The sequence below is a fragment of the Gigantopelta aegis genome, chromosome 4, assembly GCF_016097555.1.
Source record: "Gigantopelta aegis isolate Gae_Host chromosome 4, Gae_host_genome, whole genome shotgun sequence".
Taxonomy (NCBI): domain Eukaryota; kingdom Metazoa; phylum Mollusca; class Gastropoda; order Neomphalida; family Peltospiridae; genus Gigantopelta; species Gigantopelta aegis.
In genome coordinates, this window is record NC_054702.1 from 94,971,894 (window position 1) to 94,985,880 (window position 13,987).

Below are 13,987 nucleotides of genomic sequence, written 5' to 3' on the forward strand. Positions count from 1 at the left end.
TATATATTTTAAATTGATTTTTATATATTTTAAATTGAATTGATTTTTATATATTTTAAATAGATTTTTTATATATTTTTATATATTTAAAATTGATTTTATATATTTTAAATTGATTTTTATATATTTTAAATTGAATTGATTTTTATATATTTTAAATAGATTTTTTATATTTTTTAAATTGATTTTTAAATACTTTAAATTGATTTTTATATATTTTAAATAGATTTTTGTATGTTTTAAATTGAGGACCTTAAAAAGTGTCCCTGCATGTATTTTGAAGTGTTAATTATACATATTGCAGGCCCTGATCAGCAAGTCTGAGCAGCACGTGTTGTTCCACCAGCAGTACCAGGACGCCCTGCACGCGGCGGTCGATTGGATGACTCAGATGAAGGACAAACAGACCATGTGTGCTGACACGTCTGGAGACAGACAGACCATACAGAACAAACTCGATAGACTTCACGTGAGTTGCATTTCTATTTCAGTAAGAGTAAAGGTTTACAACATTGGTAGTAAGATAGATGGACTTCATGTATGTCATATAATCTGTTTTTCTTGTCAGTAACAATAAAGGTTTCAATATTGTAAAGACAAAATAGATATTAAATCCCACTGGGTATACACATTAGATAGTCATTCACAGACAGGAACATAAAATATACAGACAAATGTCATCAGTTTGGAGCCTTATATTTTAATCATCAGCAGTTGAAATGAAAGTAGTATTTTGAAAATCAGTAAAAATATTTTTACATGAATGCATTCATGATGATGCTGATTAATAAAAGCAATAATAATAAATATAACAGCAATCATATGTTTGTATATGTTTTGCATTTTGTAAATAAATGGTAATCAAAAGATTTAAGGTTACTTCTTTATATGTGTCATCACAGCATGCATGCTTGCATTAATCAATGAATGATAAGAAACATCAATTGTAAGCAATATATATTTGCATGTCTGTGTATTTCAGTTAACAGTAGGTGTATAATCCACAAAACCCCACATGCAATTTATACTGAATGAATTGTTTTACGTTCTAAATTTTAATATGGTTGCAGGAGCTGAACACATCTCTACCCGATGGCATGAGTAAGATCAAAGAGTGTGAGGAAAATGCTGAAGCGACGATGAACACGACCGCACTGAAGGGTCGCCAGTCTATCCAGCAGGAGGTGGATGTCCTGCACCTCGACTGGGAGGACTACACCCAGAAACTGAACTCCCTGAAGGACAACCTTGAGCAGGCACTGCACTACTGGATCATCTACGAGGAGAACTACGACAAGGTGGCTGGCTGGATCAAGGACATGGAGAAGAAGGTCAAGGAAGTGCCACTAAAATCAACCCTGGAGGAAAAACGCGAACAGCTCACATGGTATCAGGTAATAACTGATTTTTGTTTTTGTAACAAATGTGGTAGTTTGCTCTTTATTTTTACCTAATACTCTGTAAAATGTTAACATCTCAAGGTATATTTTTATAGATATATATTACAATTTCAAAAAGTGTTTTTATCTTCAAATTTCAGTATAAATGGTTAAATAATGATTGTATTTTTAGCTACTAGTATTTTTTTTAAAGTTTTCAGAAATAATGTTTCTAAGATTATTGTTTCATTCAGTCTTAGAGTCTGAGTGGAATGTAGTTCATCCGCTGAATTAATTGCAGAATATTTAATATTTTCTTGCTAGTCTAAATTTAACTCTTTGCTTTCTGACTAAAGCTTTACTTAATTTATTTCTGTCACACACTGATGTAATTTTCCATTTTAATTTTGACAAAGTTCATTGCAACAAAAAATTACAGACAATTATGAATTTGCATTTCAAAATATCTCATCCTATTGAATTGTTGTTCAAACAAACATGTTTAAAATAAACAAATTCTAAACCACCCAACAAATATAAGTAGCCTATCAGATTAAAGTCTGAAAATAAAACAAACTTAATGTAATCAAAATGAAAGTGAATTTTTAAGATGTTGCATTACTAGTAATTACAAAACAAAAAATTGCTTCTGCAACAAACGGATAGCTGCCTTTATACTCTTTACTTCACTGATATGTATAGTTATCTATCTTTACTATGCTTCAAACTATTTAGTTGAACGTGCTTGAAAATTGAAAATTGAAAATTGTAACTAAGATTTATTATTTCTGTCAGCTTACTGACCCAAGCAAAGAGTTAAATTTGACTAAGATAATTATGTATTTATTGTTTTCTTTTTTTTAAATCTCTGTTTTATTTTTGTGTTTGCTGTAAGTGGCATGTTATGGCACTGTTTTATACACATGTTGTTCACCCATTCAGGCACTGTATGAGGAGATAGTGCACCAGGACATCATGATTAGTGAAGTTGATGTAAGCTGTTGTTTAAGGTGGTCTCACACCATGTTTTAGGAGAGCTTAGCATGTGGATGGGGAATGCCCTTCTTGCTGCATGGTCAGAGTATTATGTGGTCAGGAGAAAGAGCTGGGGACATATATTATTAAACAATTAACAATAATTAAATCTATGAACATAAATCCATATTTAGCTTAAATAAAGTGGTTTCATTGTAATCAGTGTAATTCTCTGAAGAAACATCTTGAAAGAAAAAAAACAATAAAAAGTTGTTGTTTTTTTAAACAAAAGATTAAACAAAAATGATCTGCTTATATAAAAAAACATTTGAGGGGGAGGGGGGGGCGGTAGTGGATTTTTTCGTCTGATGCATAAGGTGAAAGTGCACCATTCTGAGAGAAAGAGGAAGTGTAAGTGGTAGTAGGTCTTAGCATACCTCAATAATAATATAATGGAATGTTTATAAACATATACTCGCTGATGACATGGCATCTTGTGATGCAAGCAAATAATAGTGTTATTTTTAATTAATGAAACATGCAGGAAAGTTAGGATAATCACTAAAAAAACACTGATACATTTTTATTTGATGAAATTTAAATATGAACTCTTAAGAAGAAATAAAACCTGGTGGGACATGTGCCATTTTAGCTTTGAATTGAACTTGCTTTATTTGTATAGTGAGAAAAAGGAGGTCATCCACTGGACTAGTGGTTATATTTTTTAACTTCTGAATTTTACCTAGTATTTGGTGAGCAGACTAGTACTTCCTGTACCCCTTTTACCTGTGTTTCCATCTTCTTTCAGAGCATCACATTCATTAACAATAGTATATTTCTCAACTTTGCATGAGTTGGAATAAGTGTGTCATGGTTGCCTTGTTAATTGTTATTCTTGTTTAAACCTCTTAATTGGGTGGAAAGTTGTATGCAAGTGTTATGAGCTGGTTAAAGTTAAGCATGTCCCCATCCATAAAGACTGATTGCTTTCAATGTTAGAACATGGCATAGTTACATCTTTATTATTGTTATAGGATAGAAATGAAATTTGATTTCTTGTTTTAATCTTTAGAAATGAAATTTGGTTTCTTTTTAAATCTTTTTTCTGGCAGTGAATCATCCTAATGAGAAATGCACAGACTCACATGACAAATCTTGACAATAAATAGTTTTTATTTCTCTTTTGCATTCACTTTATATCATTAATTTTATATTTTAAAAATTTTGTTCTTTTCTAAAATCACATTTTGCATTATTTTGAATTAATGCTGTTGCCTAATTGAGCACAAGATATGATCAGTTAATGCTTAAATTTCATCATAGTTTTCATGCGTGCTATTCAATCATAACAAAGGTTTGCAACTTATGTGAACGACATGTTTTAAAACTACAGTTTTTACATTATTTACCTAGAATTCTTATTTAATAATCTATTAAAATTATAAAATGTATAATTCCATAAGTCTGACATTTTGGGGACGTTAGTTGGGGATGGGTGTCAAATATTAAATATCATTTGATCTATATTAATTACTGGGATCTTTTTAAAAACTATTTTTATTAATACCCTGCCAAATTACTATAAGTGCTTATTTCATTAAATAAATGGTGGTAGTTTGAATTAATTTAATATTGCATACAATTGAGAAAAAGCAAGTTAGCATGGATTGCTTTTGGAAAACAAACTTCGTAAATTAACCAGATCTGACTACTGAATGTTTTGTCTGTACAATTTCACCAGTCAGTGCTGTTTAGTGTTTGTGGGTATTGCCTGAATGTGTTAATTCATAATGTAGTCTCATACAGTACTGCTTTTTTAATTTGTTTTTATTATGCATCATTTAAGAATTAATTCTTACTTTAAAGCACATTAGATTTAGCACAGATCTCTATGTTTGTAAAAGGATATATCTATTTATATATGCATGTGGAAATGGAGGTGATTAAAATGTTTGCTTGTTAGGGTAAGGTTTGTTTTGCACTTAAGCATTAGTTAGGCTTGTAGAACTGAATTTTCAGAGTTCAAGGCTTTTGTCTTAGACAAATGGTATTCTGGTTTGCTATGATAAATAAGCATTTTTTCAGCTTGGACAAGACTTCCAGAATTGTGAATAAATGTACATGCTACTGTTGCTTTTTCAGCACTGTAAGCTTGATAAGGTTTATTGAATAAATAATTGTTTATTGTCTTACATGTTAATATGTTTTATTATAAGGAAAAAAGGAAGATAAATTGGCCATATTGTTGAATATAAAATGACATAATTATCAGTATGGGATGTATAAAAATTTAAACAATATTTTAAGATTTAGTTATCTAAAATTATTTTTGTTTACATTTCATGGTTCCCCTTCCCAACAGCCATATTTTAGGAGGTGCTCTGGGGTTCTTCCTTTGTATAATTATTTTGCAAAATAAAATAAATAAAATTATGGACCAGACTACAGCAAATAACTATACCCTGTGAACCAAAATGGTGTATCAATATAGGAGCTACAAATAACAGAGAGGTATGATGTTTAAAACAGCTAATAATTCTGACTATATAGGTGTGCCATAAACAGAAGAAAATTGTACTTATTTGGTTTTATTTTGTAATAGGATTTTCACCAAGATCTTCGAAATCGCCAGCATGACATAGATAAATTCACTGACGAAGCTCAGACTTTACAGCAGTTGACTGGGGAGGCACGTGTCGGCAATTTTGCATCCCAGCTAGCAGCACGATACCAGACTTTGCTTACAGCTGCTAAGGTAATATTACTTATATGTCATTATGTTATGTACCTTCGGAAATGACAAAATTTGTGATAAAGGAAAAGTGAAATTAATAACTAACCAGTGGCAGATCCAAAAAATCCATTAAGGGGGGGTCCACCATAACATGTAGCTGAAGGCACAAACGTTCCTGAAGGGATTCATTGGATTCTCCAAAGTAAAAATTAAAAACTTTTGGGGATAAATCGGGCCCCCCTTAGATCTACCACTGCTAATGAAAAAACGGGACAGTTAGTAGGTTTGTGAAACAAGATTAATTTTCTCATGAGACATTAGTACAGATATGCTTTTTTTCTAAGGGCTGTTCCACAGTTAATCATATATGGTAGGAGGAGGCAATCATTTTGTATACCCACCACTGACAATAAGATATTTTATTTAAATCAAGTAAGCATAGAAGGGCTTTAGATAGCATGAAAGTCAAGGTGATATGTATATCCATAATAATCATTAGCCAAATTTAGTCCAAATATGTTGGCTTACAAACATTTCACCTCAAACCACTTAAATGTTAATCCTTTAATTAGATTATAATAACTTGAAATAAATTTTCGAATATCGATATGCAGCTGTTTTAAATAATGTTACTTTGCCAAAAAAATATGTTGGGCCTAAATTAATGAGATTATAAAGACAAAATTGTAGCACACCCAACAGGTATAAAATTATAATTATATCACCTCACCTTCCCGTATGATCAGTTCTGTTTTAGCCCTAATATCGAAACATGTGGAGGGGCGGGATGTAGCCCAGTGGTAAAGCGCTCGCTTTATGTGTGGTCAGTCTAGGATCATTCCCCGTTGGTGGGCCCATTGGGCAATTTCTTGTTCCAGCCAGTGCTCCACAACTGGTGTAACAAAGGCCGTGGTATGTACTATCTTGTTTGTAGGATGGTGCTAATAAAGATCCCTTGCTGCTAATTGAAAAGAGTAGCCCATGAAGTGGCGACATCGGGTTTCCTCTTTCAATATCTGTGTGGTCCTTAACCATATGTCTGACACCATATAACTGTCAATAAAATGTGTTGAGTGCATCATTAAATGAAGCATTTACTTCCTTCCTTAACTGTTTCATTATTTTAATTGTTCTATTTTAGAGCAACATAAAGAAATGTGAGCAGAATGTGGAAGACCACAAGCTGTTCAAGGAGAAGTTCAACAACTGTTCTCAATGGCTGGCTAAGGCTAAAGCGAAGTTCGCTGAATGTTCCGATGCGAGTGGGTCCCGAGCTGAACTGGAGGAAAGGTTGGAGAAAGCTCAGGTTTGTCAATTATATTACACAAGTGACTGATTATAGCAACTTTATACAAATATATTTCTCAATAAGACAAATGGGAAAAATTATAATTATATTTTCGAATAGAAAAGAAAAGACAAGAAACACGATAAGAATGTTTAACAATGAAAAGATTATGCTAGTTATCAGGTGAAACTGATATAGTTAGATCATAATATTCTTACAATTTTTACCAAATAAACCGTATATCCATGTGCATGGGCTGTGAAACTTTTAGGAAATGAGTTGCCCATTTTTCTTTAATTATAACCTAAAGCATTCAAACACTGGTACTGACTTATGAATGTTTCATATCACAGAATTGAAGCATGTATCCCATGATATTTATAGGATCATTTATTAGTCCCCTACCAGTCCAACTTGAGGGTCTATAGGTTTCATCTCAGTCGGTCTGTCCATCTGTCTTACATACAGCTTTCTGAACTTTTTTTCTAGCAATGTCTCAAGATATTGAGCGGACATTTTCTATATAGCTTTATCATGTACAGATCAAGATCAGAGTTATGGCCCTTAAACATAATAGACATGAAAATATTTTGAGCCTGGTAATGGGGATATGTAGTGCTTTAGCAGTACTCACACAATGCTTGTTTTAAACCGAATGTGTTATAAATTCTGCTGTGAATTGCTTGCAGGATCTTCTTCGCGATCGTGATGCGGGCTTCGCTAAGCTAAGCCAAGTTGTTGAGGCAGGAGAGAAGCTGTACCCTAACTCTGCGCCAGAAGGCAGAGAGAGCACCAGACAGGACCTGCGCAAGCTGAAGCTGGACTGGGAGTCTCTGTTTGATGACCTCTCTGCCGTCCAGCGCAGGCTAGAGGTGTCTCTCGTGCAGTGGACGTCATTTGATGACAGCTACAGCCAGGTGGAGAACTGGCTCAGAGAGATGGAGACTCAGCTGGAGGGGACCACTCCGCTCAGGTCCACGCTGGAGGAGAAGAAATCACAACTACACAACTATAAGGTTAGTTAGAATGAAGGCTGTAGGGTGTATTACCAGCAAAACAAATCTCATGGACAACAGTAGTAACATACAACTAAAATTGATATAATTATATATCACCTTTGAGACCAAATCACAACTACACAACTTTAAGGTTACAAACAACTATAGCTGTAGAGAGTATTACCAGCAAAAGAAATCCCATAAACAAATCTCATGGAAGACAATAGTAACATGTATCTAAGGCTGCTATATGTTGCCTTTCAAATTCAGTCTACAGTTCTACTGATTTAATATAATAACTAATGATCAATGAGCTACTTCGAGAAAGGCTACCCTTGTAGATAATTGAATTGCAGAGGCTGTTTGGTTCTTTTTTAGTTATTTTAATGTGATGGACTACCTACCATCACCACACCCATCTCCACCCACAACTCATATCCTCCTCCTACACTGATGGCTCTAAACTGTTACATTCAGGTTTAGCAAACAATTCAGTGTCAACTTGCAAATACAGGCTAGCTGGTTGATAGTTCAAAAAGAAACATACCCTGATAACCAGTATTTTTTAAATATTATTTAGATCAAATCACTTTGAATTTATTTTGAGAGAAACCCATTACTAATTTTCATTTTTGAGATAATTTTCTTATTTTTGTACGAGGTGTCCAATGTTAGATTTATCTGTTTCCATTATAACTGAATGATAAATGTTTGTTTTAGGCTCTGCACCAGGATGTGTTGTCATACCAGCGAGTGATAGACAGCATCAGTGACAAGGCTCAGTCTCTTGTTCAGAGCAGCAACAACCCGGAACTGTCGCGCTTCATCTCCGGGACTGGCACTCGCTATCAGAAACTCTGCATTGCTGCTAAGGTATGTTCATGAAAAAAGGTATCAATTTGTCCTTTCAAATAGTGATGACGACCTACATAATGGGGTAAATTTAGGCATACTTGATCTTAAGGTATAGTAATTTTTGGGGATAATATATATTTTGTGAAAGAATACTCTGTTTGTTACTCTTTTTACCAGGCTCTATCTTGCAAGAGTTGTCTTTTTTGCAAGATTTATATAGCCTTCCAGTCGGTAGAACATTTAAATAAACTTTAAAAATGTCCCTGCAGATCAGATTTTCTTATTTTCTAAATCATTAACTGCAGCAGTTACACCTTTATGCATAAGTTTATCACTTTATTCTGTAAAACATATTTGGAAATATAAACTATTTATCATTCAATCATTAAAATAGCTCCACTGGTTAATTACTATTACCTGTGGATCTAATAGCACCCTGTTGGAGCTCATATCCAGTTGGCCTTTCATTCGACCAATCAAAACATTACTTGTAAAATCATGTCAGTGATTTGAAAAGAATTTGAAAACATTCGGGATTATGCCGAGGTTATATGAAATGATTCAAGTGAATTACGATGTATGCCGAAAACTAATTTCAATATAAAATTTTATATAAAATGTGTTTAGACGAAAAACAAAACCATTATGGTATAGCCATAAAATCTGTTTATACTAGTATACAATCCAGAGTTTATTACTGCACCTTTCCCCCCAGTTTGTTAATGTTGAAATAGACCAACAAGTTCACCTATTGCATAAATAGTCTTGCCCAATATTTTTAGAATTTTTATGCTCCTGAATAACGCTATAAAAGGCGAAGTGTAATTGGTTGATATTTAAATTGTTATTTATAAATGAAATGTCACCTGGACATGGGAGTCCACGCAGTGCTATTAGATCTACTGGTAGACCAGTAGAGCTGATTTTAATCAGATTGTTTATCATTCAACCCATTTGCATGTTTAATGAAAATACTCTTAGAATATTTGCTTTTTTAGGATTTATTACTAATAATGACAATGTGCTGGCTTGTTACAGGACCGTGTGCAGCAGTACGAGGTGTTTGTGGCTGACCACCAACAGTACAACGATGCATACAACTCCTGCGTTGACTGGCTCAACAGCATCCGTGAGAAACTCTCCGTCTGCTCGGACGTGTCTGGAGACCGACACGCCATTCAGAGTAGACTGGACAAAATCCAGGTACAGTTAATTATTCATCTGTTATTTTCTGGAGGGGGGGGGGTGTATTTGTTAAATTATTTGTTCGGTTTTCTGGGTTATAATACCTGGGTTGTTTTTGTTTTTTCATCAGCACATGTTACGGATTTGATTGGTTCTTGCTCTGTCACATTCCTTTAATATCAAGTGTCAGCGCTATGCTTGCAACCATTTTGTAATGCCACAGATTACCTGTGTCCATTGAATGCAGGACTGATCTCATTGAAAAAAAAACCATCAGTTACCTCCCTTGCAAATTGAATGTCTCTCCCATTAACTAAGGTTATATTTAGTTCTGTCACCATCATAAGACATTCTTGTATAAATATAGAGACTATAAAGTTGTAAGTTCCTTGCCCATTATATTCAGGAAAAAAATATGCTGAATTTCCCATTGAGAATTTTTTTTAAAGAGGTTTTATAATGAAACATTTTGTTTTGTGGTAAGAACCTGTTGGTACAGATTCATCATTTGTGTGATCAGCTGATATGCATAGTATTATGGTATTGCATGTCAGTTTAGTATTTGCATCTAATGAGTTTTTATGTGTTAGTAGTATGAATGTGCTATATTCATAGTAGTAATCTTTGAATCAAATATTAGCAAAAATAGTAACTTAATATGTTTTTGATATTAATCATAGAAACTGTATAATCCCCAAACTCTATAGTGTATTTGTTTAGGTATGTAAATGTTATTAAATTAGCAAATATTAACTTATCAAGTGCAATTTTAGTTAAAATCAGCAGAGAGCTTTTTTAAAATCCTGCAAAAAATGTTCAAGTTTTAATTTCAAAATTAGAAGACATTTATACTAAAGTATAGAGTTTAGTTTTGGAAAACCATGGTAGTTAATATTATTTGTATAAAAATTGAATAACTAGATTTTAGTTAGATTTTTCTGATTACACTAGTGCATGTATTCTATACAGTAATTTCTACATTTATGTAAACTCCTTCAAAACAAATTGTAATCATTTAAAACCAATTTATTCATCTATTGTTGAGTTAATTTAGTATTACAAATGTATTTAAAATTGAAAAAACCGAGCATTAAAATACTTTTAAAATCTATATCAAAATTAATAATAAAAAGTTTAATTTATTTTTAACCATGAGTACATATATGCTGTAAGCTGTGAATTTATTTATACTTTAGTGTCTCTTCTAATTGTGTTAAATAGATTCTTTAGTAATTATTACTTTTGTTCTCCTGAACAGCGTCGTTGTGTAAGTGCTAAGTGTTTGTTATCGTTGTCTTTCGACTTGCTTCTTTCTAGTTTGACATTCATTCGGCAGTTGCCAGTTTTAGAATGTTAGAACACATTCCTTCACGGTTAAATTATTCTTTTACAATTTCTTTCAACAGAAATATGTATTTAAACTAGGATGAAACAAATAATACACTTCAAAAAGTGATTTTAAAATTGACCACAGAAATAAAAAGTCATTGTCCTTGTGTCTATAAATACTTCTGTAGTTGATCCTATTTATTTTTCTCTAGTTCGACATTTAGTTCTTTTAAATAATGGAATTAAGTTTTTGTTATTCATTTATGTCCTCAATATATGTCGTATGAATCGAAGTTATTTATTACACTGTATACTTTGTAGTGTTTTTTATTCATTTTGAATAAATATGTTTTTGACTTAAGCATATGCTGGTTATCAAATTTTAACATGAATAAATTTGTCACAATTTAGTAAATACATAACATGTTGTTTTTATGATACAGTATAGATTTGTGATTTCTGTAGGGTATTTTTACCCTGAAGGAATGTTTTAAACATGTCAGTTCAACAATTAACATTTTACATTTTGATAAATATTGTTTTGTTCTTGCTTCAGATTATATGAATTTTGATGATACATTTTCAGCTAATATTCTCTACAATCAAATATTATTTCTCTATTTTATTTATATAATTCTAGTGATTTCTGGATCTTAATAAAATATGATGAAATTTAATAATAATACTATGGTGTTTATCTGGGATATATAAAATATATGTCTTTTAGAAAATAGTTTCAACAATAACAGTGTATTATATCTAATTTCTTTACTGTATACAGAATTGGTGTTTGGCAACTAAATATTCTCAGAGTTTTATAATTAACTATCACAGTTGTACATTTGAAGCAAGAAAACCTCTGCAAGGTTTGCATGCAAACGTGTGTGTATATGTAACCAACTGTAGAGTAAACACAATACAGCATGCTTTCTGTTTTGTGATTGGCTATATATATAAATAATTGTGTGTGCTGCATGGCGTTTATTTGCAGCTGTTTTGAACCGTTTTTTAAAATGTTAAGATATAAATTGAGATTTGTAATACAGGCTTGCATTTTTATTCATTTATTTTTCTTTATTTGAAGTGCACTATTAATTTTTATGTTAAGAAAAATATATTTATATTACTTGATTTTGCTTTGCTTGAGAATGGAACAAACTCAGAAAGTACTGATATTTTTGCACCAACAATTTGTGACCAAGCTCCAGCTATATTGACTTTTATACTAAACAGTCTATAATACAAAAGTAGTTATTTGTTAGCCTGTTATTCCTCTTTATTATTTTTATTGTTTGTCAAAAATATAATATATTCATGTAAATGTATCTGTAGTTAGTAAGATGGTGATAGTGTGACGTATTGATAAATATTAGTAACAGAGAGCTTTAATAATTTGTAAAGAAAATACACCATATTGATTTAGAATTAATAGACTGATACACATCAGAAGTTATATGATGTTAATGTTACTTTATACACTAAGTATAGATGATATATGGTGAAAACACATTATTCAAAAAGATGTATTTGTAAGTAAATAAAAGTTAAATGTAGTCAACCTGGATCTTTGACAAATAATTTCTTTGGAAAAGACATATTTTTGTTAGTTTAATACAACAACATTGATGTGTGTCTTTAAAAAAAACAATTTATTGAAATGATTAATTTTTCATGATCAAAATGTGATCGGAATTTTTATTATCTTTGAAAGTAGGAGGCTGTTTGAGAAACATGTGGCTATACATACTGGACACACTGAGGGGTATAATTGTAAATATGAATAGCAGATAGCCAACTAAAACTTCCACCTTCTACCTACTAGTAGCAGTACACCAAATAGTATCTCACTGGGTTTGATGTGCACCCAACCTTTCATTCCACAGTTAATGCTACCAGTTCTGCTATTGGTGATAAATATGACAGTGTTTATTATCATAAAATATCTGACCAGTAAATTCCTACAATATAACTTGAATTAGATTCAGAGTACCAGGTAGTATTGCACTTGAAACATGTGGGGTCCTACTTAAAATAGGATGACAATTGTGGTGTGGAACTAGGGTAGTCAAAGAGGCTTTCTGTTATTACTAAAACAAGATTTACGGGTGAGGGTGGTAGTGTTTATATCCATGGTGTATAGGTGTATATGTTGTTTGATGAAATGCTGTGTGTAGCAGGTTTAGCCACATACGTTACTATTGGTGTCTGTAATATTTGATTTGGTGTTTTATACCCTAAATATGAACACTGGTGATATAATACTAGCATTCTGTTTTAATAACATTTCAGTTATCGCATGTACATACTCGTATTTATTTGCACCAGGTCTTTCAGCTGGTTGTGACAAAAACAATGCAAAAGCATGCATGTTTCCATAATATTAAAATTGTTTATGCATGATTAACATATCTAGAGGTATTGAAGCTTATAATGCAGTGAGAGTTCATGACTAAATTATCAAGTGAATTCTAATGAGCTTTTCTTATCCTGAATGCAGTTGCCAGACTCAAAAACTGTGGCATACTAAGTTTATGTTTGGCCATTTGTGGTCACGCAACAGCTTTGCTGAAACCCTTAGACTTTATTGGCCATAGATATGTATATAAATTATGAAAATATTATAGAGCATGTTGCAGACTGTACTAAGAATATTTATAAAAACAGTTTTACCGTTTATGTACCGGTATGTGTATCTGGTTTATTTTCTGTTTATTGATTGATTTTTGTGGCTTATGTTTATTGTATCTGGTTTATTCCTCTGTTTGTTAATTAATTTTTTTGTTTTTTATTTAGGATATACTTGCAACCAGAATGGAGGGCGAGCCTAAGGTTAAAAATGTTGTGGTGCTGGCAGAGAAGGTGTTGCCGCACACGGCTCCACAAGGGAAAGAAATAATCGTCCGTGAGACTGATGCTCTGCGTGCTGACTGGGAGGCATTCATCTCAGCCCTGGCTAAGGTAATTAATCATACGTTTTTGTGTTATGTGACAGGTTCTAAAAAAAAAGGAAAGGTTTCGTTTCAACCCTGGCTAAAGTACTGTAATAAATTTTATTATTTTTGTAATTAAGAATTGACCGCAATTATTTTTTGGTTCATGCAAGTATGAACCGAAAAAACGATGTGCACACTGTATGAGCCCGCGAGTCAGTTGGGGTGGGGTGGGGGGGGGGGGGGGGTAGCAGGCATGGCTTAAATTGTTTTGGTTCATCGAGATATGAATGAAAAAAAGTAAGCACCTCTGG

General features: G+C 32.5%; 1 protein-coding gene across 7 annotated transcripts in view; it reads left to right on the top strand.

Annotated features, from left to right (window-relative positions):
• The window catches only part of LOC121371466 (nesprin-1-like), a 191,958-nt gene that overhangs the window by 8,631 nt on the left and 169,340 nt on the right, over window positions 1-13,987 (top strand). For 5 of the 7 annotated variants that reach the window (XM_041497379.1, XM_041497381.1, XM_041497385.1 and 2 more), the window contains exons 10-19: window positions 305-469; window positions 1,071-1,394; window positions 2,322-2,372; window positions 4,957-5,109; window positions 6,230-6,394; window positions 7,066-7,392; window positions 8,095-8,247; window positions 9,268-9,432; window positions 10,673-10,681; window positions 13,537-13,701. In XM_041497379.1, the coding sequence (XP_041353313.1) occupies window positions 305-469; window positions 1,071-1,394; window positions 2,322-2,372; window positions 4,957-5,109; window positions 6,230-6,394; window positions 7,066-7,392; window positions 8,095-8,247; window positions 9,268-9,432; window positions 10,673-10,681; window positions 13,537-13,701 (1,677 nt within the window). The remainder of the gene's footprint in view (window positions 1-304; window positions 470-1,070; window positions 1,395-2,321; window positions 2,373-4,956; window positions 5,110-6,229; window positions 6,395-7,065; window positions 7,393-8,094; window positions 8,248-9,267; window positions 9,433-10,672; window positions 10,682-13,536; window positions 13,702-13,987) is intronic. The other 2 variants (XM_041497380.1, XM_041497383.1) reach the window with 2 other exon arrangements.